Raw genomic sequence first — 26073 nt, forward strand, 5'->3', positions numbered from 1 at the left:
AAAACAAAACAAAAAAAAAGAATACAAAACATATCGCATCCGAGCCTTACACCCCCTCCTCATCTTCCTCCTCCTCCTCCTCCCCCTGATCCACCACGGGGCTCGAGTTCCTCAACCCCGAGTTGCTGAAACTCTGCATTTACACCTGTAAATTTCTGCATTGTTTTAATTTATGTCAGATAATTTTTTTCTTTAGTTTTTCTTTTTTTTTTTTTTTTTTTTTTTGTACGTTGCCTTAATGTTCTCACGTGACGGTAGGAAAAACAAACAACAGAACCAAAATTTGTTTAAAAATCATCTGAAAAGTTGAGAAATTGTAACGCCCAACAACACTTCATTGTGTAAGGAAAATAAAATGGTAAAAAGCTGCAGTAACTCCCTCTGGGTTTGTGTGGTGAGGGGAGGGATTGGGTGGGAGCTTCCCCAGGAAGCTGGGGTGGGGTTTTGGGGATAAAAACGGCGATTTTGGGGCAGAGCCATTCATGGGCTGGGTGTTGTCTTGGGGAGCTGCAGCTCCTCTGTCCCCACCCTTTCTCCATTGTTTGGGTGCCCAAATGTCCCTGGGGGTGGGTATGGGTGGGGTTCCCCTTAGGGACACCCCAAACCCTTCTGGGGGTGTCCCCAGGCTGGTGGGTGACAGGTGGCCATGGGAGGGGTGGCTGGGAGGGCGGAGGGGGTCCCTTGGTGGCATTGTGGTGGCACTGTGCCCTCTGTGCCAGTGCTGGGCTGGGGGACAGGGCCAGGCCTGCTGTGGGTGGGGGTCCCTGGTGGCCCTGTGGTGGCGCTGTCCCCTCTGTGCCAGGGGCACCCCGGGGTGCAGAGGGTCCCCCTGGGCAGCGACAAGGGCCAGGCCCGGGGTGGGTGGGGGTCCTTGGGCCCCCCCAGCCTGTGCCACCCACACTCGGCTGCAGCTGTCCCTCTGTCCCACTCTGCACCTGTCTGTGCAGCCATCCTGCTGTCCTCCTGTCTGTCCGTCCGGCCTCCTCACATCCATCTGTCCATCCAGCTGTCCATTCCTCCCTGTGCCCGTCTGTCCATCTGTCTGTCCGCCCAGCCTGCACTTGCCTGGCTCATCATCCATCAGTCTGTCCGTCCAGCTGTCCATCCCTCCCTCATCCATCTGTCCATCGCTCCCTGTGCCCATCTGCCTGTCCGTCTGTCCCTTTCCGTGTCCATCCATCTGTCCAGCCACCCTTCTGTCCCTTTGCCAACCTGTCCGGCCTCCCTCCAGCCATGTCCTTGTCCATCTGTCTGTCCATCCCAGCAGGCAGCTCTCTGTCCTCCATTTGCCCATCTGTCCTTCCGTTCTGCTGAGCTTGTGTCTGTCTGTCCATCCCCTTTCCTGTCCCCCAAATACTCTGCCCGTGTCCCTCAGTCCCTGCGATGTCCCTCAGTCCCTGCGATGTCCCTCTGTCTCCCCTGCTGTGTCTCGGCGCGGCCGCCAGAGGGCAGCACTGCCCCGCGCGGGCCCGGCCCCGCCCACAGCGCCCCCTGGCGGCCGCGGGTGGGGCTGCACGGCGCGCGCCGGAGCCGAGAACAAAAGCGCGCCCCGACAGCCAATGGGAGCCCGGCTGCCGGCTCGGCCCCCGCTGATTGGCGGAGGCTCCACCAATGGCGAGGGAGCGCTGCCCGTCCGTCTGAGCACACGTGGGGACGGGAGAACAGGCCCGGAGTGATCAATCCCTGATCAATCACTGATCGATCCCAAATCCATCCCTGTATCCCTGATTGATCCCTGATCCATCCCCATCCATCAGCGATCCATCCCTGATCAATCACTGATCCATCCCCATCTATCAGTGATCCATCCCTGACCCATCCCTGCATCCCCAATCCATTCCCAATTCATCGCTGTATCCCTGATCCATCCCTGACCCATCCCTCTATCCCCGATCAATCCCTGATCAATCATTGATCCATCCCTATTCCATCCTTGTATCCCTGATCCATCCCTGACTCATCCCTCTATCCCTGATGAATTACTGATCGATGGATCCCCAATCCATCCCTGATCCATCCCTGTATCCCCAATCCATCCGTGATCCATCCGTGATCCATCCCTGATCCCTCCCCACTCCACCCCGATCCCTGACTGGGGTTTCCAGGGCTGGTGGCAGCACGAGGGAACGGAGGCAGAGCCGAGAGCGGAGCCGGCACCAGCAACGGTTCATATATTTATTCATAAGCCAAGTTATCCATAAAAAAGTTCCATAGTAAAAGGCCTTTACAGGAATGGCGGCTCATAAAACCTTTGTTTAACCCTTTGCTCCTTTTTTTTTTTTTTTGTCCTTTTGGGTTATTATTTTTTTTTTTTAATCCTGTTTTGTGGGATTTTTTTGTGTGTGTTTTAGTGTTTACACTGGAAAAGCCCCTGTACATATTTTCCAGGCAGCGGCGGCGGGACGGGCCAGCGTCCGCCGGCCCCGCGGGGTCCCCGTGGTCCCCCCGGGGTGTCCCCCCCGCGGTCACCCCACTATTGCACTGGGGACGGCGGCGCTGGGCCCCCCGCCCGGGGCCGAGCCCCCCGCCCTGGCCCCCTCTGTACAGCGCTCCCCGCTGTCCCCGTCCCCCCAGGCTGGGGGACACAGTGCACTGAAACGACCCCCCCCCCCACCCCCTTCCCCGAGGATTATTATTATTTTTTTGTGATTTTTTTTTCATCATTTTTTGTCTTTTTTTTTTTTTTTTTGCTGTTGTCGGATTTGTTTTTGTGTTTTTTGTTTTTTTGTTTTGTTTTTTTTTTTCCTTTCTCGCTTTTCCATAAAACTTCCCAGAAGAAATACAATATTTACAGGGCAAAATAAATAGAACAACACACCTGATTTCTGCTTCACCTGCTGGCAAACAGTCAGAGGTACTAGGGAAAGTTATGGCTTGTAGGGGAGCCGCCCCCCCACACGTCCCCCTGATGTGCCCCCAATGTCCCCACATTGTGCGGGTGTCACCCTTTGCATCAGAGCTGGGTGGGGTCAGCACAGGATGGGCACCCCAGGGTGGGCAGCCCAGGGTCAGCACAGGATGGGCACCCCGTCGGCGGTCACCAGGCGCCCCGTGGTGGGGTCGTAGGTGCCCGCCAGGTAATAGAGGTCCTGGCGGTCCTGGCAGCGGCGGCCGCGCGTCAGCTGCTCGTAGTGCTCCCGCCCCACCACCTGGCACTTGTGCGAGATGGTCTGCACGTCGTTCTCGTCCTCGTGGCACGACTGGTACAGCGCGTTCTGCGGGGACAAGGCGCTGTCACTGCCGCTGCCTGGGCGTGTGGCTACCTGCTGTGGGACATGGCTACCTGCTGTGGGATATGGCAACCTAGCTGGTGACATGGTTGCTTGGTGTGGGATATGGCTACCTGGTGCGAGACAGGGCCACCTGGCATGGTGCATGGCAACCTGATGTAGCTATGTGGCTACCTGACACCTGGCATGGCTACCTGATGTGGTGCCTGGCATGGTGTGTGCCCACCTGACACCACACGGTACATGGCTACTTGCCCTGATATGTGGCTACCTCATGTGGTCCATGGCTCCCTGTCACATGTCTTGACATGATGCGTGGCCACTTGACATGTTATGTGGCTACCTGACACGATGTGTGACCACACGACATGGCACACAGCTACCTGACTTGGCACATGGCTACCTGACACGATGTGTGACCACACGACATGGTACATGGCTACCCGACTTGGCACATGCCCACCTGAGCTGGCACGCAGCTCCCTGCCCCAAAACCAGCCCTGCCCTCACCTTGCCGTCGCTCTGGCGCTTGCCCAGCTTGGTCTCCTCGGGGTGGTAGAACCACTTGACCTTGACCACCATGTTGCTGGCCCAGGACTCCCACATGCTCTCGATGCGGCCGATGTAGGGCAGGTTGGGCCGCCCGGCCGACAGGAACACGGCGCAGTCGCCCACGCGCAGCGTCTCCTTGCCCCGCACGATGGCCTTGTAGAAGAGCTTCCGCGCCTTGCCCTTCATGCCGCGCCGCTGGGGAGGGGACACGGGCTCAGAGCTGGCACGGGGACCCCCAGACCCGCCCTGATGCGTGGGGACACCGTGGGGGATGTGCAGAGCAGAGCCAGGGCGGGTGGCTCACAGAACGAGGGACACACTGGTGTCACCAGCACTGCCAGGCCAAGGGACATGGCTGGTGTCACCACCTCCCTGCACTGGTCACCCACATGTCACACATGTCACATGTCACACATGTCACAGCCGGTGTCCCCAGCACCCTGAGCAGCCAGGGCTCTGCCTGCAGCATGTGGCACCTGTCCCCAATGTGCGCCTTGTCCCTTGCACACTGACATCCACGTGTGCCCCCTGCCCCGGGCTGTGCCTGCTCCCTCACTCCCAAACCGTGCCCAGGTGGGTGCCCATGGCAGGCACCAGCAGTGCCAGGGCAGTGCCCGTGGGGCTCCTCACCTGCGTGGGGTTCCCCGACCACCTCCAGAGCTGGCGGGCGGGCAGGAAGGCGGAGATCTTTGGCCGGTTTTCCACCGAGGGCAGGCGCTGCCGCCGGGAGAACTCTTTGGCTTTGGCGAAGCTGAGGGGATCCTTGCGCTTGAGCTTGGCCTTGGGGCCGGCGGCGGCCGCCTTGGACAGGAAGCAGCGCTGGGGCGCGGCGCCCTTGGGCCGCAGCGCGTCCGGCTGCGCCAGCAGCGCCGGCACCGGGTGCGACAGGCAGGTCTGCAGCAGCAGCGCCGAGTCCTCGTCCTCCGAGCTGTAGGAGGAGTCCTCGTTGTCCGAGGAGCACAGGCTGGACGTGGAGATGGAGCCGGAGCTGGACGAGGTGGAGGAGCCCGAGGAAGAGGAGGACACGGAAAGGCGCGTCATGAAGCGCGAGGGGACGTCGGCGCCGAGCCCGGCCGCGTCCTCGTCCTCGTCCATGTCCGAGTAGGAGCTGTGGCAGTCGCTGTCGCAGTTCAGGGCGAAGTCCCCGTGCCCCGAGTACTTGCGCAGCGCCAGCCCCACGGGCAGCGGGTGCGCGGCCGCGCGGCCCCGGCGCTCCCGCCCGCCCAGCCCGGCGTGCCCGTAGCCGTGGCTGCCCAGCGGCCGCTCCAGCCTGGCCCCGAAGTCCTTCTCGGCCAACAGCAGCGCCTTGCACGTCTTGTTCTTGGGGGACGTCACCCCTTCGTGGTCCAGCTTGACCAGGAACTCGCCGCCCGCCGCCTTCCTGCGCCCGCTCCTGCCCACCTCGGCCTCCAGCCGCTCGGCTTTCTTGGAGCGCAGCAGCTTCTGGGCCGCGGGCAGCACCAGCCCGGCGCCGGCGCCGAAGGAGCCGTAGGAGCTGGCGATGCGGCCGAAGGAGTCGGCGCCGAAGGCGTTGCCGAAGACGGGGGCGGCGAGGTGGTGGTGGTGGTGGTGCAGAGGGAACAGCGTCTCCTTGGCCCGCAGCTTCTTGGCGCTGCCGTTGACCTGGAAGAGGTTCTGGAGCACGGCCGAGCCCTTGTTCGCCGCCTTCCGCTTGCTCTGTGCCACGGCGGCCCAGCTGAGCAGGGACCCTCCGCGCCGCCCGGCCGAGTCCCCCAGCGCCGGCCCCCGGCCCCCCGACAGCCCCTCCAGGGCTTTGCCTGCGGAACACAGGGGTCAGGAGGGCAAAGGAGCAGGGAGGGATGGATGCTCTGGGGCTGATCTCCACCCTCGTTGTGCCACCCCTTCCTCCAACCCCAGCTCCTCACCTTTCTCTGCACCCCAATACTCCCAGCGCCCTTAACCCCATCTTTGCATCCCAGCACCCTTCCATACACCCTTGCATCCTCCCCTGAATCTGTTCCCCTGCCTCCAGCCCAGCACCTTCCCCTGCATCCCAACAGCCTTCCCCAGACCCCAACACAATTCCCTGCCTCCCAGCATCCTTCTCCCATCCCACAAACTCCTTCTGGCGTCCCAGCACCTTCCCCTGCATCCCAACAGCCTTCCCCAGACCCCAACACACTTCCCTGCATCCCAGCATCCTTCTCCCATCCCACAAACTCTTTCTGCCATCCCAGTGCCTTTCCCCCATGCCAACACCATTCCCCTCACCCCAGCCCAGCAGGAGATCCTGCTCCTTCCCCTCCATACCACTTTTCTCCTTGCTGGCTGCCTTCCTGCCGGAATTCCGGGGGGGCTGGGGGCCGTGGTCGGGGCAGAGCGTGGGGGGCAGCGCCCCAGGGGTGCCCACGTCGCCACACGCCCGCTTGGCCCTCCGGCAGGAGCTGGACACCAGCAGGGCCGGGGAGGGCTCGGTGCCTGCGGGGAGCGGGGGGTCAGGGTGGTCCCGTGTCCCCCCAGAGCCCCCCACATCCCCTGATCCCACCCCGGCCCTCACATTGGATCTTGAAGTCGGGGGGCAGCAGGCGGATGTTGGACACGGCGATGTGTCCCGTGTCCCCGTCATCGAACTCCACCAGCACGGCCTCGGTGTCCTCCTCCTCCTCGTCACTGGAGGAGCCTGCGGCACACGGGGGCTGTTGGGGTGGGCAGGGGATCCCCGGCAGTGCCCGCCCCACTGCTGTCCCCAGGGGATGGGCAGGGGACCCCTGGCAGTGCCCACCCCGCCTCACCTCGCACCACGTTCCCGGGATAGAGGCACCGGGATTTCTGGCTCCAGTAGGCGCAGACGCGGGTGCCGGGTGGGAGGCTCCGCCTCGACTGCGGCCGAATGTCAAGGACCTGAGGGAGGCAGCGTGTGAGGGTTTGTGGGGTCCGGGACCCCTCACCCTGACCCGCACCCCAGCCGCCCCCCACTCACCGCCTCCTGCAGCAGCTGCTCCTGCGAGTAGATGTGCTGCCGGTTCCCCCGCTCACCCTCGATGATGATGCTGTAGCTGGGGAGGGGGCACAGAAGGGGTTCAGCACCCACCTCGGTGCACCCCTCAAACGGCTGGGACCCCCCCATAAATGTCTGGGACCCCTCCAAGTGTCTGGGAGCCCCGGGAGGCTGCACTCACATGTCGGGGGGCTGGATGGTGCGCACGCTGCCGGCGTAGAGCAGGCTGTCCTCCTTGGGGATCAGGATGTGCAGCCCATCCCGCAGATCCTCCTTCTGGATGGCGCAGGCGTGGGGCACCCCCCCGCGGGCCCCCCCTGCCAGGCAGCCCCCCAGCTCCTCCTCCTCCTCCGAGAAGCTGCTGTTGTCGTCGAAGTCGAAGTCGTCCTCCACGGTGAAGCTCTCCAGGAGTTTGCTGACGGCCCGGCCCTTGCACTGCAGGAGGAGGCTTGGGGTGGGTGGGGGGCAAAGGGGGCTGTGCCACGGTGGGGGGCACCCCCACGGGTCTCACCTGTTTGGTGGCCACTTTGCTCTTGACCTTGGCCAGTTTCTTGCCCTTGCTCAGGATGGTCTTGGCGCTCCGGGGGGAGAGGGCCAGCGAGAGTGCCCCGTTCTTGCGCTGCACGGGAAGGTCAGGGCACACCAGTGACCCCTCTGTGTGACCAGGGCTCACCAGGGCCTCCCACCACCCTGAGGGGTGCCCCCTCAGCTCCACCAGCACCCCCAACCTGTGCAAAACCTGCCCCCATCCCTCTGCATCCTGTGGTTCCATCAGCGCCCCACAACCACTCCCAAAACCCTGCACCCACATCTCACTGGCACAACCCAACAACCCCAGCCCTGCATGCCCTGCTCCCATTGGCGTCCCCAGCCCACGCAGACACCACACGTGCCTGTCCCCGAGCCCAGGGGTGCCCCAGGCCAGCCCCACTCACCCTGAGGGCTGCCTGCAGCCCTTTGCTCTTGCGGGTGCCCTTCTTGCTCCTATCTCCCAGCCGAGCCCCCTCGTCCCTCGGCCCCAGCAGCCGGGGGTCGCTGCCCCCAAAGAGGCTGCTGGGGGGTCCCGGGGGGCTGGGGCCGCCGGGGGCTGGGGGCCTCAGGCTCTCCTTGGCCTTGGCTTTCAGCTTCTTCTTGCTGCCCTCGGGGCAGCCCCCCGCCTTCCGCCGGCCCGGCAGCTTCTCCAGCTTCCCGGCTGCCCCCGGCTTCACCGGCCGCTGCTTGATCTTCACCTCGCCCTCGGGGCTGCCCAGCCGGCAGGGACCTGCGGGGACAGGGGTCAGGGCTGCCCACGGGTGACAGGGCTTGGGGAGCCCGTGGAGGTCCAGGCTTGCAGCACCTCACAGTTGCCCACCCAGTCCCAGCAGGTGCCCCCCGGGTCCTTGCCAGCATTCCCAGGGTGGATCCCATTACCTAGCAGCCCCTGCCTTTCCTTCTTCTTCTTGGCCTTCTCGTTGGCCTCCATCTTCACCACGGAGGACGGGGAGGGGCCCAGCACAGCCACCGGCCCTGAGGGCAGTGACAGCCCCGGCTCCTCGTCCCCGTCCTCGCTGTCCGTGTCACCCTCAGGCTCATCTGCGAGGGGAGGGACAGGGTGAGGCACTCCTGCACACAGGGGTGGCCCCCGCACCCCCAGCGAACAATGGGGTGAGTTGAGGCCATGTGTGATGCCCTGGCATGAGCCACGCCCCCAGACTCATGGCTGGACCCTGCATCCCCATCTTTAACCCTGAACCCCAGTTCTGTGCCAGACCCCAGAACCCCAATCCCAACCTCACATCCCCGTCCCCATGCCAGATCCCCCATCCCACACCACCTCACATGTAGATCCCCATCCCACCCCTGCACCCCATTCTGGACCTCACCCCAGCACCCCCACCCCAATCCCACACCCCATCTCTGTGCCCTCCTTGCCTCTGAAGTGGGGGGGCTGCCGGGGACCGGGGTCCTGCCCCTGGTACTTGGAGCCCTTGGAGCTCTTGGGCCGGTTCAGCTTCTTCTGGATGCGGGCACTGGGGTTGGGGTCCCTCCGGCGGAAGGGGCTGAGCCCGGGGGGCAGCCCCTTGCCCTTCACCTTCTGCTTCAGCTGTGACAGCCCACGAGTCACCACACAGGGCAGAGGAGCCCACACTGGGGGGACTCAGGGGGGGTTGGGGGTAGAACACAGCCCCCAGACCCCGCGGGACTCACCGGGGAGCCCTGGAGGCTGCTGAAGGTCCCCCCGGCCAGTTTGCTCCTCTTCTTCTGGGGCTCGGGGTCCCCCCTCAGCTCGGCACACAGCAGGGACAGGCTGGTCTTCACTGCCCTGGAGGGGGGCATGGTATGGGCACGGTGCCCGCAGGACACGCAGGGCACCCTGCACCCCTTGGGGGATCCCGCACCCCTGGATGGAATCTGCACCCCCCAGCTTCACCCTGCATCCCCCAGAAGAACCCAGACCCGACCCTGGCTGGCTCCTGCTCACCCCAGCTGCCATCTCCCTCCTCCCCTTCCCTCCAACATAAACCTTGCCATTAATTCTGTCCCCTGGGCCGAGGGGGACATGTGGCACCAGTCACTCACTTGACCTTGCGGCTCTCGGCCCTGCCCAGGGCACTGGAGTGTTTCCTCTTCCTCGGCCGCCCCGGCCCGCGCCGTGCGGGGCTGCGGGAGCTCTCGTCACGCCTGGACACCGGGGACACAACGGGGACACAACGGGGACACAACGGGGACACCGTCAGCAGAGCCCCCACTGCCACCGGGGCAAGGACTGCACGGATCCGTGCCGCCCCCAGGCTCAGGGTGGGGACAGGGACGGGGACAGGACGTACTCGTGGTCGTGGCGCCGCTGCAGCCTCACCAGCTCCCGCTGCTTCTCCTTGTAGCGGCGCTGGAGCTCGGCCAGGCGCATCCGCACCTCCACCTCCTGCGTGTTCAGCTGCTCCATGGCCGCCTTCAGCGGGCACACCTGGGGGGCCAGGGGGGGTTTGGGCATGGCTGGCACTGCCAGCGGCCTCAGAACCAGGGCTGAGGCTGGGCACGGCTCGCCCCCCCTGCCACCCCCTCCGGGGACACTCACGGCCTTGGTTTTGGGGGTCCAGGTGTACTTGCGGCGGGGGACGCGGGCGCGGGGCGGGGGGGACACGGGCAGGGGGCTGAGGGCGGGGGGGCTGCCCTCCCGTCCTGCCGCCTCCACCAGCGACCAGGCGGCCGCCACCGTGGCCAGGTTCTGCAGGTTGAAGGCCAGCAGCTCCTCATCCTCACCTGTGGGATGGCCGGGGGTCAGCAAGGACCGACACACCAGAGCCCTGCACTGGCTCCTGGGGGGCACAGGAGCAGCCCCCCGGCTGGGAGGGTGATTTGCCCCATCTGGCCCCGTGCCCACCCCACCATCCCATCCATGGGGAGTGGGACCCCACAGCCACCCCCTCACCCCACGCTGTCCCCACCTGAACCCAGCACTGGGTCCTTCCCCTCCCTCCCTCCCGCAGGGCTGGGGATGTGCCAGGCTGTGCGGCCATTCCCGCTGGGGCCTCTGGGATTCCCTGGGGAAGCCGAGCTGGGAGGGAATCCCAAATCCCGCCTGCCTGGAGCCAGCGCTGGAGCCGAGCCCTGGCTGCGAGTGGGGCATGGCATGGCACAGCATGGCACAGCATGGCACGGCATGGCACGGCATGGCACGGCATGGCACGGCATGGCACAGCATGCTGCCCCCCAGTTCCACAGGACAAAGGGCACAGGAGGGTACTGGAGTTACCAGGGCACGTTGGGGACACTTGGGGGCACCGGGTGTCACCCACCTTCCCTGGCCAGGTCGCAGCGGCGCCGGCGCAGCTCCAGGTCGGCGAGTTCGCTGAGCAGGGCGATGCCCGGGATCCCTGAGGGGTGGGGGGCAGGCGAGGGGGGCGCCGGGGGGGCCTCCTCGGGTTCCTCCAGCGCCGGCAGCTCCCCCAGGTCGATGCCAGCGGCGATCAGCGCCTCCAGCCCACCCGTGCAGCCCTGGTGCCCACTGGGGACGTCACCACCCTCCTCTTCCTCCTCCTCCTCCTCATCGCAGCTGCCCTCTGGCTCTGAGCCATCGCTGTCGCCTTCCTCCTCCTCTTCCTCTTCCTCCTCCTCCTCCTCCTCCGCAGTGGGGGGCAGCGAGGAGCCCCCCTCCTGGGGCACGGGGTGCTGCTGCTCCGGCTGCTCCGGCGCTCCCTGAGCCACCTCGCGGTGCCCCCCGAAGGGCTCCTCGGTGCCGCCGGCGGCCGGCGCCGCGCCCCGCTCCCCGCAGAGCGCCCCCGGTGCCGGCGGCAGCAGCAGGTGGTGCCGGTGCAGCAGCGCCCCGGGAGCCTCGGCCGGGGGGTCCCGCGGGGGGTCCCGCAGCGCCTCGGCCGCGGGGCTGAAGGTCCGGGACTGCTCGGGCTCGGCGGGCGGGGAGCCGGCGTGCACGGGGTCGGGGTCCGCCGGCTCGGCCGAGTGCGCTGCGGGGTAGCCCATGGCCGTGGCGGGGTAGCCGTACCCGGGGGGCAGGTCTGGGGGAGCGGGTCACGATCAGCGGGGATGCTCCGGTTGATCTCAGCCGCCCTCCTCCCGCTCCCCGTGCCCGGTCCTACCTGGCTCCAGCGGTTTGGGGTAGCGGTGCGGGGGCTGCCCCTCGCCCCGCGCGTCCTCGCCCTCGCCGCCCTTGCTGGGGGCGGGCAGGGGGCTGGCGGCCGGCGAGCGCGGGGCCACGGCGGGGCTGGCGGCGGGGCAGGCGGGTAAAGTGCAGGGGGCCGTGGGCAGCGTCACGGGGCATTTGGCCGGGTGCCGCAGGGCCGGCGAGTGGCAGCACGGGGACAGCTTGGGGGGCGCGGGGGCCGCCGAGGTCAGGCCCTTGGCCGGGGGGTTTAAGGCAACTGCTTTGTGGGAGGGTTTGAGGGGCTTCTCGGGAGCCCTCTCCTCCAGCTCCAGGGGCTGCTCCTCCGGCTTCCGCTGCGGGGTACAACGAGGTGACACGTGTGACATCCTGCCCCACACCTCAGCCCTGCATCCACATCCCCATCCAGCCCAACGGGCCAGTCCCTGCCCCACTGCCTGTCCCTCAGTCCTTCCCCACATCTGCCATCCCAGTCCCACAACCCACCCTCCACCCTGCATCCTCCAGCCAGCCTCACATCCCATCACATCCCATCGCATCCCATCCCATCCCATCGCATCCCATCCCATCCCATCCCATCCCATCCCATCCCATCCCATCCATCCCATCCCATCCCATCCCATCCCATCCCATCCCATCCCATCCCATCCCATCCCCCTGGCACCTGGCCGTGCACCTGGCGCTGGATCTCGAGGGCCTGGGCCGCCCGTTGCTGTTGCTGTTGCTGCTGCTGCTGCTGCTGCTGCAGGGCATAGAGCTCCTGCTGCCGCAGGAACTGCGACCGTGGGTACACGGGGAGCTGCCCCGTGTGCTGCAGGTGGGCACCGGGACCCCGGCCCGGGTACATGGGGGGCCACAGCGATGCCTGGTCCATCACGTCAGCTGCCAGCAGAGGGGGGCAATGGGATACCCTCTTCAGGGTCACCCCACAAACCCCAGCAGTGTCCAAACCCCCTGTGACCCTGACAGCAACCCCAGAGACCTCAATTTCCCACCCCTGAACCCCAAAAACACCTGCAAGGACCCCATACCCCTCCCCTGCACCTCCAAAAGTAACCCCAGGGACCCCATCAGCCATAAACCCCCAAAAGTACTCCCTGTGACCCCTCCATCTCCCACCCTGCATCTCCAAGGACCCCCTCTCCTCTCGCTCGATTCCCCCCAGCCTCCAGGACCCCCTCCCCAGCACAAGGTGGGGGTCTCAGGCTCACCCAGCGTGTGGGGGGTGCCGTGGGTGGGGGGCTCCGTGGGAAGGATGACGAGCTGGGCAGGGGGGTCCTGGGCGAGGGGGAACACGGGCTGCATGGCGCTGGGCATGGAGGCGGGGAAGGCAGGGGGCAGGTTCTGGTGCAGGGCAGGGTGCCCGATGCCTGTGGGGATGGGGGGGTCTGTCAGCACCCCACTGCTGGGGGTCAGCACCCCCCCAATTCCCCCAAACCCAGCACCGACCGTAGGAGTGTCCCCCCATCCAGATGGAGGGGCTGCGGGTGCGGGGCAGCCAGTGCGTGTGGGCAGGGTGGGCGTGGGCAGCGGGGTCCCCCCCGAGCTGCCCCGCCGGCAGCGACGAGCCCCCCGTCATCATCAGGTGTGGGGTCAGCTCCCCGGGACACCCCCCCGATGGGTGCATCCGGGCAAACTCCACCAGGTCCTTGTTGTCCCTGTGGGAAAAGGTGACACAGAGTGTGGGGGCAGCACTGGCATCATCCACCCCTGCACCCAAAAAGCGCACAGAGCCCATTTTCCAGCCCTCACACCCCTGTCCCCCAGCACTCACTGGAGCAGGATGTCCCTCCCGGGCAGCCCCAGGCGCTCCTCGCACAGCCGGCCCCGCTCCTCCTCCGCCTCCAGCTCCATCAGGTGCACGGGCCGCGCGGTGCCTGCTGCCACGGGGACACCGCGGTGGCATCAGCGTGGCACCGCCAGCCCCCTCTGCCCCCGTCCCCGTTCCCCAGCCCTCACCTTTGACTCCAGCCGCCGCCCGCTGCCGCCCAGTGCCCGCGGCGCCGTAGGGCTCGTGGCGGCCCAGCGTGTCCTTCTGCCGCGCCACGGCCACCGCGATGCCCACGGGCGGCTGCCGCACCTCGCCCTCGGTGCCGCCGGGGCCCAGCGCCTCGTGCTCCCGGCCGCGGGCGCAGTCCGGCCGCTCCAGCTCCGGCTGAGCCTTTCCCGACGGGAATTTGGCGTCCTGGTGGGCGCAGCTGCCCTTGGCGCTGGCCAGCCCCACGAAGGGGGGGCCCTTCTGCCCCCCCAGCAGCGCCCCGTTGCTGTACTTGAGCAGGTTCTTCATGGCCGACACCTCGTCGGGGGCGTTGGGCACCTCCTGCGCCCGCACCAGCCCCGCGCCAAAGGGGTCCAGGTAGGGCCCCCCCTTCCGCTCCTCGGCCACGGGCAGGGGGGGGCCCTGGCCCTGCACCCCCCAGGGGGGCAGGGGGTGCCCGCCGTAGCCCAGGCCCCCCAGCTCCAGGGGCTTGCGCTTGCCCTCGGCCGCCTCCGCCTCGGGGTGCTGCTGGTGCCGGATCCGAGCCACCTTCTGGGCCGGGGGCTCCTTGGGGGGGCCCTTCTCTAAAGTGCAGCAGGAGGGGCCCACGCGGACGCCCAGAGGGTCAGGCCGGGGGGCGCGGGAGCAGTCGGGGGCGGGCGGCACCTCGAAGTAGCCCTTCTCCATACCCGCCTTGGGCGCGGGGCACCGGCCGGAGAACGGGGGTCCTTCAGCCGCGCTCCCCCCCAGGTACTCCAGCCCCTTGAGCCGCGTGCCCGGAGCCCCCCACTCCAGCCGCCGCTCCGCCGGCCCCTCAGCCTTCAGCGGGTGGTGGAAGGGGGCACCGTAGGGCTCGGTGCCCGCCTCGGCGTGCCGCTCCTTGCCGTCCCCGCGCTCCATCCCGCCGGACTCCGCCTGGAAGGAGCGGCTCTTGTCCGTCGGGGGCCCCACCGAGGGCACCAAGGTAGCGCCGCTGAGCTTCAGCTCGCGGGCGGGGGGCTCGGGCAGCGGGCACAGCACCTCGGGGCCGGCGTGCAGCGGGAGGCAGGGGAAGGAGCCGGCGGCGGGCACGGCGTAGGACACGGCGTGGTGCAGCATCTGCCGCCGCTCCACCGCCTCGCCGTAGGGCTGGGGCGCCTCGGGGACCCCCGGCTCCCGCTCCTTGGGGGCGCAGCGGGCGGCGCGGGGCAGGGCGCTCCCGGCACAGCTGGGCAGCGCGGCGCGGGCGCCGTCCCCGTCCAGCCCCTTGGCCCCCAGCAGGCACGAGGCCAGGGGTTTGGGGCGCCCGTCGCCGGCCCCCCGCGGCGGCACCCCCTCCTTGCAGTGCCCCTCGGGCGGCACCGGCAGCACCGCCTTGTGCCGCTCCTTGGGGTCCTCCTCGGGCAGCCGCTCCTTGGGGTCGCCCTTGCCCCCCTTGTCCTTGGCCGCCAGGAAGCGCTCGTAGTCCTTGGGGGTCTTGGGGAGGGGGCCGGCATCCCGCTCCCGGCTGCAGGAGCCGGCGGGGGGCCCGGGGGCGGCGCGGGCGATGCCGGGGAAGCCGTGGCTGGCGGGGAGCAGGGGGGGCTGTGCCGGAAGGTTCCGCAGGTAGAAGTTATCTGGAGGGGAGGGCGATGGGTGAGACCGCCGCGCTCCCCCCACCCAAACTGCGGCCGGATGGGGATGAAGGGTCGGGCTCATTAGGTCCGTGTCCCACCCAAACAACGGCCCCATCAGTGCCCACCACAACCCCGTGAAAAGCAGGAGCAGAGCTGGGACTGGCACCCACCACCCCACCCGCTGCCCCAGTACCACCTGCTCAGGCACTGAGCCCCCACCCCTACCCGGCTGGGGGACACACACCCCCACGGGGGTCCCGGTGGCCCCGGTACCTGCCTTTCTGGCTCTCGTAGAAACGGTGCTGGCCATAGAGCACGTTGCCATTGCCGTGGTGGTCCAGGTGGCCCATGGGCAGGAAGGTGGAGGCCAAGCTCCCGGAGAAGCGGGGGTACCCCGGGGCTGGGGACATCGAGTCAGCGGGGCTGGGGTGGCACCTGCCCCCACATCCCAACCTGCACGGCTCCAGCTGGGAACTCTGCAGAGCCCGTGATCCCCTCCAGGCTGGGACCCCTCCCACCCTCTGGGAACCGGGGGTGGGGTTGAGACCCCCCCAGCCCGGCGACAGCAGCGTCCGTGCTTGGCTCGGCTCGGCACGGCTCGGGCGGGCTGTCCGTCAGCCGCGTGCGCTGCCCGTCCCCGTCCCCCCGTGCCCCCCCGGAACGCCGGGAGCCAGCTGGCAGCCGGTCAAACTACCAGCCGGGCAGGCTGCCAGGGCCCCGCGCCAGCTCCGCCGCCCCGCTCCCGCTCCTCCGGCGGGACGGACACGCCACAGCGTGGGGGGGCACGGGGACTCGCTTTAACCGGGGCTGCCCCCGGGGTCCCCACACTGTCACCTGCCCCAACAGGGGTGTCCCTGTCCGGGTTTGTCATCACCAGTGACTCGAGGTGGCCCAGCCTCAGCCGGAGCTCTGCAGCTCAGCACGAGCCTCTCCAGCCACCCCAAACCCCAACTGTGGGGTCTGAGCCCGCTCCCTGTGGATGCCCAGGGTGTTTTGGGGCACAGCGGTGGCCAAACCCACCCTCACCACCCAGAAGCCGCTGACCCTGCATCCCATACACGTGGGCATTGATAGGATGTGACCACTGGCACTGGGCAGAGCCACCCCCGACCCACAGCCCGTCCCCACGGTGGTGCCCGCTCACCTTCGTGCGAGTGGGAGAACCAGATCTGGGAGGTGCCGGAGTGGGGCCCGCAGAAGGCCGGCTCTGGGGGGGAGGCGGCGGGGCCGGCGGGGTGGCTGGGCCCCCCCGAGCCCAGGCTGCCACTCAGGAAGCCCCCCATGAAGGACGAGGGGGGGGCACTCCCCATCAGGCTGCTGCCGGCTGCGGGGAGAGGGCACAGTCAGGGGGGCTGAGAACAGTCAGGGGGGGCTGTGCAGGACCTGCATGCATGACCAAGCACACCACACTCCCTTGTGCACACGCGTGTGTGCACGGCTGCCACAGGGCTGTGCAGCCTACTCTGCACCGGTGCATCCCCTGTGCACACACGTGTCCCTCGTGGGACTGTGTCCCTTGTGCACACCCGGCCCCCGTGCACACACGTGTCCCTCGTGGGACTGTGTCCCTTGTGCACACCCGGCCCCCGTGCACACACGTGTCCCTCGTGGGACTGTATCCCTTGTGCACACCTAGCCCCTGTGCACACACGTGTCCCTCGTGGGACTGTATCCCTTGTGCACACCTAGCCCCTGTGCACACACGTCCCTCATGCTCACGGCCCTCGCGTTACCATGTCCCTCGTGTCACCCTGTCCCTCATGCACACGCTGCCTGCACACATCCCCTGTGAGCCCCCACGTCCCCTGTGCACCCATGTCCCTGACACCCCCAGCCCCACGGGGCTCAGATGAGCCCCAGGGTGTGCCAGGCACAGCAGAGCCGTGCAAGGGGCACCAGAGCCCTGCCCTGTGTGTGCCCCAAGCACTCACAGCACGTGGGAGGCTCTGCACACGTGTGTGGCTCCCCACACTGCTGCTCCCCCCCAGGGGACACCGGCTGCTGCCAGTGCTGGGACAATCCCAGCTCCAGGGACACGGGCTGCGCCGGGCCATGTGGGCGCACATGTGTGCTCTGTGTGTGTGCGCACATGTGTGTGAGTGCAAGGAGAGGGGACAGCCCTGGCCCTGACCCTGCTGCCTCCCCCGCAGCTGGGGGGGCCCCCAGCACCCTTGGGGAGGCCCGTGGCCGGCGCTCCCCATCCCGCCCCCCATCCCGCTCCCATCCCGGCCAAGCCGTGAGATCATGGTGGAAACTTCGGAGCTGGTGGCCAGCGGCCGGGCGGGGGGAGCAGGAATGGGGGGAGCGGGGATGGGGGAGCCAGGATGGGGGAGCAGCTGCCCCTCGCTGTGTGTGCCCGCTCCCCATGTCCGTGTGTGCCAGAGCAGCTGTGGCACGGCTCGGCACGGCTCGGCACGCGTGGCGTGGCGCGGAGCGCGGGCTGGCTGCCCGCCCGGCCGGGGCAGGAAGCGATGCTTTGCTCTCTAAGCCGGCCCACGCTCCCCGGCTAATCCCACCGGGATGCCTCTGGGATGAGTGTCGGGATGTGGTTTCAGGCAGCTTCGCTCCTTCCTCCGTGGCGAGGCCGAGCAGGGCAGGGCGGCGTGGGCCGGGGGCACGGCCGCATCCCACCCACAGCCCTGGGAACCGGACACACACACCGGGACCGGGACGGGCGGGCACGCCCCGCGGTGCCAACACATCTCCGGGGACACAAACCCGCCCTGTGCGCCACGGACCCCGTGCGGGCGTGGAGCCGGCAGCGTGCCGGGCTGTGCCGGGCGGGAAGCCGAGGTTTCCAGAATGAGACTTTTCTGGAAGCTGTGAAACGGGCTGGAAAAAAATAACCCCTCACCCCACCCCGATGGTGGCGGGGCCGGGGTGTCCCGGGGGGGCTGCGGGGCCGCCGCTCCCCACCACCCACCCGCTGACTCACGGGTCCCCCGGCGCGGGCTGACCACGGGGCCAGCACTGCAATCCCACATTCACACTGACCACGGGGCCAGCTCTGCAATCCCACATTCCCACTGGCCATGGGGCCAGCACTGCAATCCCACATTCACACTGACCACGGGGCCAGCACTGCAATCCCACATTAACACTGGCCAGCACTGCTGATCCCACATTCCCACTGTCCATCCCACATTCCCACTGGCCCCAATGGCCAGTACTGTCCATCCCACATTCCCGCTCACCACGACCCCCTGCACACTCATGCACTGAGCAGAGGCAGGGAGCAGCCCCCTGGTTCTGCCCCTCCAGCCACAGTGATGGTGGGCACAGGACAGGGACAAGCACAGGACAGGGACAAGCACAGGACAGGGACCGGTCACTGAGGACGCACACAACTCGTGTCACTGATAAGCCACCGGTGCTGGAGCAGCCCATGCTGCCAGTCCCCGAGACCGGGCACAACTCGTGTCACCAGTGAAGTGGCAGTGCCAGGATGGGCACAGCCCCGTGGGGCAGGGTGCCAGCACAGGACAGATGGCTGCGGGGTCCCAGCCCGGCCCCCCCGGCAGCGTCACCCTGGGAACTCCCTGGCCGGGCTCCCCGAGGCCGGTGCTGTGACTCAGCCCCGCCGGCATCGCTCCCGGCTCCGGCACGAAATTTCCCTTGGCCCTGAATCGCAGAGGGTCACACGTGTGACGAGTGTGCCAGGTCTCAGCACGGCCACACCGACAGCGCTGAGAGGGGCGGGGGGCACTGGGGAGACTCAGGAGGGGACAACGAGAGGTGCTCCCTTCCCTCCAGCTGCTGCTCGCCCCCGCTCCAAGTGCAGCACAGATGGGAATGTGTTGGGAGGCAGAAAGTTTCAGGGCCAGCGTGTGCAGGGGGGGCCCGGTCCTGGGGGGCTTCAGCCCACGGCTGCTCTGGGATCCCCAAGGCGGTGACAGACCCAGGATGGCGGCGGTGGCGGGGGGGACGTGCGCAGGGTTGGGTTTCTCCCTCGGCTATTTTGGGGCTGGAACATTCCTAATGGAGCTGGGGCTGCGGGTGGAGGGCCGGGAGCTGGCAGGGGCAACCCGGGCCCCCCCAAACCAGGCAGAGGGTGGTGGGCAGCCCCCCACGTGCTTCACAACCCACACGGCCCCTTTAAAAATTTGGCAAACAGGGAATAAACGGGCTCTGGCTCCCTCAGCGCTGTAATTCCAACTGAATCCATATTGTTACGGCACTCAATGATCGCTGCAATGGTGAAACGCTGCCGGAACGTGCCCGAGGGGCCAGCAGGGTGATCCCAGTGCTGTGCGAGGGGTTATCCCCTCTGGAATGCCACTGGCAGCTGTGCTGGCCACAGCCACTGCACACTCAGCGCTTGCACATTCACTGGGGCCACGTGTGCAAAGGGCTCACGAGGGTGGGGGACACTCTTGGCACAGCTGGGAAACGCTGCTGGCACGGCTGGCACGCACCACTGGCACAGCTGGCACACACCACTGGCACAGCTGGCACACGCGTGTGCTCCGTGCACGCTCCCTGCACGCATGACTTTCCCAGAGGACGATTTGCACACCCAGAGCACAACCTGACACACACGTGCCTTGGAAGACCATTGCTGGAGCACACGGAAGCCAGGGAGTGTCCAGTCCTGGGGGTCCTGATGTCCCACCCTACCACTGATGTCACATGGACAGCACACACATGGAACCTTGCCAGGAACCCTCCAAAATGTGGCTCCATGGGCACCCTGGGCAGTTCCTGTGAACGTCACACATGTGGGTCCTGGCAGGGGGAGGACTCGTCTTCCCTCAGGGCTGGGGGACCCCAGCATGAGGCAGGGTCAGAGCCTGCCCTGGGCTGATGCTGTGGGGCAATCAGGGCACAGGCAGGGCTGGGGGTCCCGAGGAGCCAGGGGCACCCAGAGTGGCCCCAAAATTCCCCATGGAGCCCATCCATCACCCATTGTTCCCTGGGCCATGCCAGGAGCAGCTGCCTGTCTCCCAGGGCCTGGCACGTGGCAACATCTGTGCCTGGATCCAGCTCATGACTAAGGAACAGCGGAGCACTCAGGATGACTCTGCGAGAGCCGGGGTGATTCTGTGGGATCCAGGGTTCTGCACATCCCACCAGCCACGCTCGGCCCCCGGCGCCTCGTGGCTACCAAGGAGCAGCCCAGTTAATCTCCAGATCTGGTTTAACTTTTACCCTTACTTTGGGGGCTGGGTTAGCAGGGAGCCCCTGCACTGGAGCTGCACCAGAGCTGCGCCGTGGCCTCCAGCCCCTCGCAGATCCCATCTCCAGGGAAGCAGCGATGCAGAGCGGCTGCAGCGCTGGCACCTGGCCCCGTGTCACCACCCAGCCAGGGCCACCGGCCCCACCTGCCTCCCACCATCAGCACCCAAATCCCCCCTCAGAGCTGTGCCAGAACCGCACAGCACCAGCCTGGGGCGCGATCCAGGGAGGGGACAGGTGTGGGAGCACATCCAGCACCCCGGGATGGGATGCACTGGGACCTGCACTGTCATGGCCAGGCTGTGTGCCAGCGCCAGGACAAACACCAACAGTGCCTCTGCCAGGCTGCGGGGCAGCACTGGGACGCACACCGGGATGCACATTGGGATTCACACCAGGGTACACACCGGGATATACACGGGGACACACACTGGGATTCACACCGTGACATATACCAGGACGGACACCAGGATGCACATCGGGATTCACACCGGGATACACATCAGGACACATACTGGGATTCACACTGGGATGCACACTGGGATGCACAAGGGATTCACACCGGGATGAACACTGGGATGCACACACACCCTCACAGGGTCAAGCCACACACCACCACGGCCACACTGCTCCTGGCCGAGGGCTCGGCCACGGTGACACAGTCCAGCAGTCACAACTCTCCACTAGTGCACAAAAACATCCGAAAAGCAAAAATTGCAGCCAGGCCCCAGCGTGGCTCGGACAGGCCTCTGCCAGAGTTTCCCACCCTCGGTTTGCGGCGGAGGCACTGGGACCCCGGCCCTGCTCAGCACGGGCTGTGCCGTGCCAGTGGGACCCCTACAATTGGGGCGCAGGGGCTGCACCCCGCCCGGGCGGGCTCCGGGGGTCTCCATCCCCCCATCCCCGGGCGGTGCCGGTGCCAATCCCGACGCCAGCCGGAGCGCTCGGCTGCACGAACGCGCGGCCCTGAGTTACGGCTTTAATAAAAGCAAGGAAAACAGTTTTATCTCCGTTCCCAGGGCGGCCGCCGGGCCCGGCAAAGGCTCCTGGGAGGTGTAGTCCGGCCCCACGCCGGGAGCCATTTGGGGGAGCGCGGCCGGAGGCCCCCCCCGGCCCCGCCGTGCCCCTCGGGCGCCGCGTGCCGCACCGGCATCGCCCCGCCACGGCCAACCGCGGGCTGGCTCCGTGCGCTGGGTGGAGTAATTATCAATCATCGGCCTTAATTACCGCGCCATGCTAGCGCGGCTGGCGGCACCGCGGCCGGGCCGCGCCGGGAGGGCACGGGGCGCAGGGGATGGGGACCCCCCTGCCGCCGGCACCGTGCCGGCCGCTCAGCGATCCGGTTTATCCGCCCCGGCAGCGTTCCGGCCGCGCGGAGCCTCCGAGCGCAGCTCGCTGGGAAGCGCTCCGGCTGCGCCGGCCCTGCCAAAGCCGGAATATTTTTAGCTCGTTCTGTTGTTGGGTTTGGCTTCTCTCTTTTTTTTTTTTTTTTTTTTTTTTCTCTGGGTTTTTTTTTAATGTTTTTTTTCGGCGCGTTTCTGCCGGGGTATTTTTAGCCGGATCCATGTTATTTTAACAACCTCCGGTGCATTCGGGCTCCCATGTGTCGCCCAGGCCCCGGCGGGTGTGAGGGTCCTGCACGGGGACGCGGCCGCGGCGGGAAGCCGGAGGGAAGCCGGCAGCACCCCGGCGCTGGCGGCCCTCCGGGATCCCCCCACGGTCACCGCGAGCCGGAGAGCAGCCGAACCGCCACCGCTATCCCCCATCCCGGGGCCGGGCTCCAAGCCCCCTTCCGCACTCCTCGCCCAACAAAGCTGGGGGAAGCCGGGGTGGCCCCCCGAGCCCGGCGGCGGTCCCGGCAGCGGGGCCGCCGGCACAAAGCGAAACCGCCCCGGCCGCGGGCCCGATCGGGCGCCGCCTCCCCGGCACCCCCCGGTGCCCCCCGCTTTCCACCTCCTTCCAAGAACCCCCACGGCTGCCACCCCCCCGCGCCGGCCCGGCCGTGCCCCCCGCCCTAATCCACGCACTAATTGTAATCCCATTAAAGCAGATATAATTTTATTAGTATTCACAGCTCATCAAGGCGGCGACAATAACCGGCGCTGCCGCCGTGCCGCGGCCAGACAACCGCCTGCGCCGGCGGGAAGCGGGGGGCCCGGCGCTGCGCCGCGCCGAGCCGGCACACGGCTCCCGCCCCGGCCCCGCTCCCGCCCCGGCTCCATCCCGGAGCTCGGCAGCGCAGGGGGCTCCCCGCCGGCTGCGCCCTCAGAGCCCCCCGTGCAGCGAACCCCGGTAGCGGCGCCGCGCAGCCCGGCTGAGCCGTGCCCGGCCGCAGGCGAGCACATGCCGCAGACAAAGCCGCGCGGGCAGCTCGCCGCGGATGCCGGATCCGGTGACCCCGCGCCGGGGCTGCTTGGCCGTGCCGAGCTCGGCCGTGTGCCGCGCTTTGTCCAGCTCCGGCAGCTGCCGCGGCGAACACGCGCCGCGAACCCCTTCGCACCCTGACACTTCGGCGCCGAATATCGAGCCCGGGCTCGGTGACCTTCCACCGCCGCCCCACGGCCCCGCGCATAACGGCCTCCTTGTTCAGCCCGAACGCGCCTCCCCGTCCCGGCACCGGGATCTCGCCGGGGTCACGCTCCTCCCGCGCCGGCGGAGCGGCCGGGTGCGGGGATGTCCCCCGTGTGCGTGAGCCAAAACCCCAAAAGCCCCGGGCGCGGTGACAGCGAGGTCGGCACAAAGGGAGGCCGAGCTCCCGGGGCCGTGCCGAACCTCCCGGCCCTTCCCGGCCCCCCGCACCGCGGGCGCCCCGACCCCTCTGACCTGTGTGCGTGGCCATGGAGATGGGCGCCGGGAAGTACTTGGTGGGCTGGAAGTGTCCGGGGGGCTGCACGGCCCCGTGCGCCGACCCCGCCACGCGCCCCGTGCCGTGCCGGTGGCCGAGGCTGCCCCGCTCCGACAGCAGCCGCGGCGGGGGCGCGAAGTCACGGCCGTCCATGCCGGGGGCACCCACCCGCGGGGGGCTCGGCGGGACCCCGACACGGCTCGTGGGCGATGCTCAGCGCCGCGCCGGGCCGGCTCGGCGGCCGTCGTGCCGCGCTCCGCGCCGGGGCTGTCGGCTCATCCTCCGCTCCTGGCACGGGGAGAGAAAGGAGAGAGTGAGAGCACGGCCGGGGTGGGGGTACGGCCATCGCTGCACCCCAGAGCCCCCGCGCCCCAGCAGCGCTCCGCTCCCCGTTTCCCCGGTGCGCTGCCCGCTTTCTCCGCCGTTCGCAGGGCCCCGCGGTCCCCGGTACCTCCGGCGCACGGTCCCCGCTCTCCGCCGTCCCCGGAGCACGGCCCCCCCTTTATCTAGTGCTCCCGGTTCATGATCCCCAGTTTCCTCAGCGCACAGCTCCCCCCCTCCGCGTTCCCGGTGCTCCCGGAGCGCAGCTCCCCCTCTATCCGGTGCTCCCGGTTCCCAACCCCGGCTGCCCGGAGCGCGGGCCCGGTTCCCGCTGCTCCGACCCTTTCTGGCCGCTGCTCGGGTTCCGGTTTCTCGGCGCTCGGTTCTTTTATCTCTCCCGGTTCACCGACCGTATCTCCCTGGGGCTCGGCCCCGCTCGCCCCCGGCTTCCCCGCTTCCCGTTGTCTCCCCGGTGCTCGGCGCCTCCCTCGTCGCGGTTCCCCGGTTTCCTTCCTTCCCCAGTCCCGGTTCCTCGGTGTTTCCCCGTCTTCCCTCCAGCGCGGTTCTCCCGGGCCCGCTTCCCCGGTATCACCCGCTGTCCCGACCCTCCTCTCCCCGGTTCCCCGGTCCGTCCCCAGCGCCCTGCCCCGGTTTCTCGGTATTTCCCCGGTCTCCGGGCCGCGGTTCCCGGTCCCTGCCGGTGCCCGGCCGCGGCTCCCGCCCGCCGGGTCATTGTTCTGGCAGCGCCGGGGCCGGGGGGCCCGATCCGGCGGGGGGAGCCGGGCACGGGCCGGGCGGCGGCGAACAAAGGGGCGCGGGGCGGCGAGCGCGGCCGGGGGGCGCGGGGGGCCCGGCCGGGACCGCGGGGACCGGGGGGGGGAGCGCCGGGGCGAGCCCCGGGGGAAGAAACCCGGGCCGGGAACAAAACATGTGCATTTCCTTAAATCAAGCTGAGGGAAATTTGTGTAAAAAGGATGTTTTGCATTCTCTTTTTCTTTTTTAAATATAAATATAAATAAAAAATACAAAGCGAAAAAAATTACTGGGAAATAATCGAAAGGGAAAAATATTTAAAGCAAAAAATTGAAGGCAGAAAGGGCTCGATGCGAAAATGTTTGAAGGCGCAAACGGTTTAGTGAAGCAGCGTTTGATGAGCAAATGATTTAATGAACAAATGTTTTCACGCACAAAATTTTAATGAACAAAATTTTAAGGCGAAGCGTTTCGAAGAGACGGGTTTTAATGGGAAAATGTTTTAATATAAAGAGATAAAAGGGAAAATATGTTTTAATGGGAAAAGATGAAGGGGAAAATATTTTGGTAGAAAGAGATACAGGGAAAAATATTTTGGGGGAAAAAAGATGAAGAGAAAAAATTTTTTTGCAGGAAAAAGACGAACGTAGAAAATATTTTGATGCCGGAAAGATGCAAATAAATATTTGGGTGCAAACAAATAAAGCGAAAAAATAAATAATAAGGTAAAAACGCAAAAAAAAAGGAGAGGAAATTTGCAAAAAATAAATTCAAAAAAAAAGCAAAATAATTAGCGCCCCAAAAATTTAAAACGTAATAAATCCAAGTAGGCAAAGAAAAGAAAAAACATAATGCCCAAAACACAAATAAAAATAATGCCTAAATCGCAATTAAAAAAAAAAATTAACGCCCAAAAAAACCAAAATAAATAACGCCAAAAAAAATTGTTAAGGCGTAAAAAAAAAAAAACCACCAAAAAACAAAAACAACAAAAACAATAACCCCGGAGCGCCCGAAATTAAAATAACCCCCAAACAACAACAACAACAACAACAAAAAAAACCCACCCGCGGATCGCAGTTACTTACCGGAGGGGCGTTCCGCGCGCGGGGCGAGTGCGGTCCCGTGGCGGGGGTGCGCAGCGTGCTCCTGCCGGTGCCCGTGCACTGCCCATGCACCGGCTGCTCCTGCAGCAAAGGGAACCGGGGGTGTGTGGTTGGGGGGGGTGGGGGGGGGGAGGGAAGGGGGGGTGGGAAAAGGCGGGGGGGGGGGGGGGGGGACCCCGCCGCGCCTCCCGCTCACGCCGCGCGTTCTCCGCCGGGGCGGGCGCGCCCCGCATGCTAATGAGCGCGTGCCCCGCGCGCGCGCCCCCTCGCTGATTGGCCGCCGCGCGGCGCTCGCGCCCCGCCGGCCATTGATCCCCCCCAGCCCCCCCCCGGCTCCATTCTTCCTCCGGCGCGCGCGCCGCGCGTCAAGACAGCGCCGCTCCGGATTGGCTGGCGGACCGCCAGCGCTCCCGCCAATCGGCGCGCGGCGAGCGGCGCGGAACGGCGGCGCCTAATTCAAGCCCGGCGGATGAATGGGGAGGAGGGAGCGGCGCGCAGGCGCGGTGCGCGCTCGGGGCGGAGGGCCGGGGGGGAGTCGCATTGCCGCGCGCCCCCCGCCGCAGCGCGCGGGCCCCCCCCGCGCCGCGATTGGCTGGCGGCGCGCCAGCGCGCTGTCAATCACGCAGTGTAAACAAGGCTCCGATTGGCCGGTGCCGCGGGCGGTTTCAAGGCGCCCCCCGGGGGGGGGACACGCGCGGCGGGGGCGGTTTCGAGGCCCCCCCGCGCACAGCCCCGAGCGCCCCGGGCCGGAGCGAGCGGGATCAAAGAGCGGCGTGCGGGGAACGGGCCGCGGGCAGCGCCCGCCGCGGGGCCGGGCCGCCGGGACCCGCCACGAACGGCCTGCAGCCGCTGCCGGACCTGCGAGCCGCGCAGTGAAGTGCTGGGGGGCGTGCGGTGGGACGGAGCGTGCGATGCGGGGGGTAACTGAGGGGTGTGCGGTGTGAGGCGGGACAGTATGGGGG

At 66.9% G+C, this 26073-nt stretch overlaps 2 protein-coding genes across 5 annotated transcripts in view; one reads left to right on the forward strand and one right to left on the reverse strand.

Annotated features, from left to right (window-relative positions):
• Positions 1–371, forward strand: part of ACTG1 (actin gamma 1) — a 3030-nt gene extending 2659 nt beyond the window's left edge. The window contains exon 6 of the mRNA XM_064728486.1: positions 1–371. This exon is cut by the window's left edge and continues 536 nt beyond it. The gene's annotated coding sequence lies outside the window, so the exon portion shown is untranslated.
• A 1790-nt stretch (positions 372–2161) lies between these two features.
• Positions 2162–25213, reverse strand: BAHCC1 (BAH domain and coiled-coil containing 1). Of its 4 annotated transcripts, none has more exons than XM_064728385.1 (27): positions 25094–25213; positions 22910–23219; positions 16056–16235; positions 15189–15311; positions 13298–14911; positions 13113–13215; positions 12788–12996; positions 12550–12708; positions 12003–12220; positions 11316–11673; positions 10518–11234; positions 9797–9981; positions 9549–9685; positions 9301–9402; positions 8929–9043; positions 8653–8824; positions 8152–8313; positions 7677–8002; positions 7253–7360; positions 6923–7176; positions 6724–6799; positions 6536–6644; positions 6301–6423; positions 6054–6221; positions 4413–5560; positions 3741–3977; positions 2162–3215 (listed from the first exon to the last, which is right to left on the reverse strand). In XM_064728385.1, exons 2-27 carry the CDS (start codon positions 23082–23084, stop codon positions 3009–3011), a joined length of 7485 nt encoding a protein of 2494 aa, XP_064584455.1. In that variant the 5' UTR covers positions 23085–23219; positions 25094–25213; the 3' UTR covers positions 2162–3008. The 4 variants fall into 4 exon arrangements, with proteins under 4 accessions (XP_064584455.1, XP_064584456.1, XP_064584453.1 ...); XM_064728386.1 differs by having other exon boundaries at positions 12015–12220; positions 13113–13218; XM_064728383.1 differs by having other exon boundaries at positions 13113–13218.
• Between the last annotated feature and the right edge of the window lie 860 nt (positions 25214–26073).

The sequence above is a fragment of the Zonotrichia leucophrys genome, chromosome 18 (assembly GCF_028769735.1).
Source record: "Zonotrichia leucophrys gambelii isolate GWCS_2022_RI chromosome 18, RI_Zleu_2.0, whole genome shotgun sequence".
In the NCBI taxonomy this organism is placed as follows: Eukaryota; Metazoa; Chordata; class Aves; order Passeriformes; family Passerellidae; genus Zonotrichia; species Zonotrichia leucophrys.

Coding starts and splice junctions, on each gene's coding strand:
- BAHCC1 (XM_064728383.1), bottom strand. CDS start 23,084: ATGGACGGCCGTGACTTCGCGCCCCCGCCGCGGCTGCTGTCGGAGCGG. Junction 11,235..11,315: donor CCCCAAACCGCTGGAGCCAG/GTAGGACCGGGC, acceptor CCGCTCCCCCAG/ACCTGCCCCCCGGGTACGGC. Junction 7,177..7,252: donor GCAAAGTGGCCACCAAACAG/GTGAGACCCGTG, acceptor CTCCTCCTGCAG/TGCAAGGGCCGGGCCGTCAG.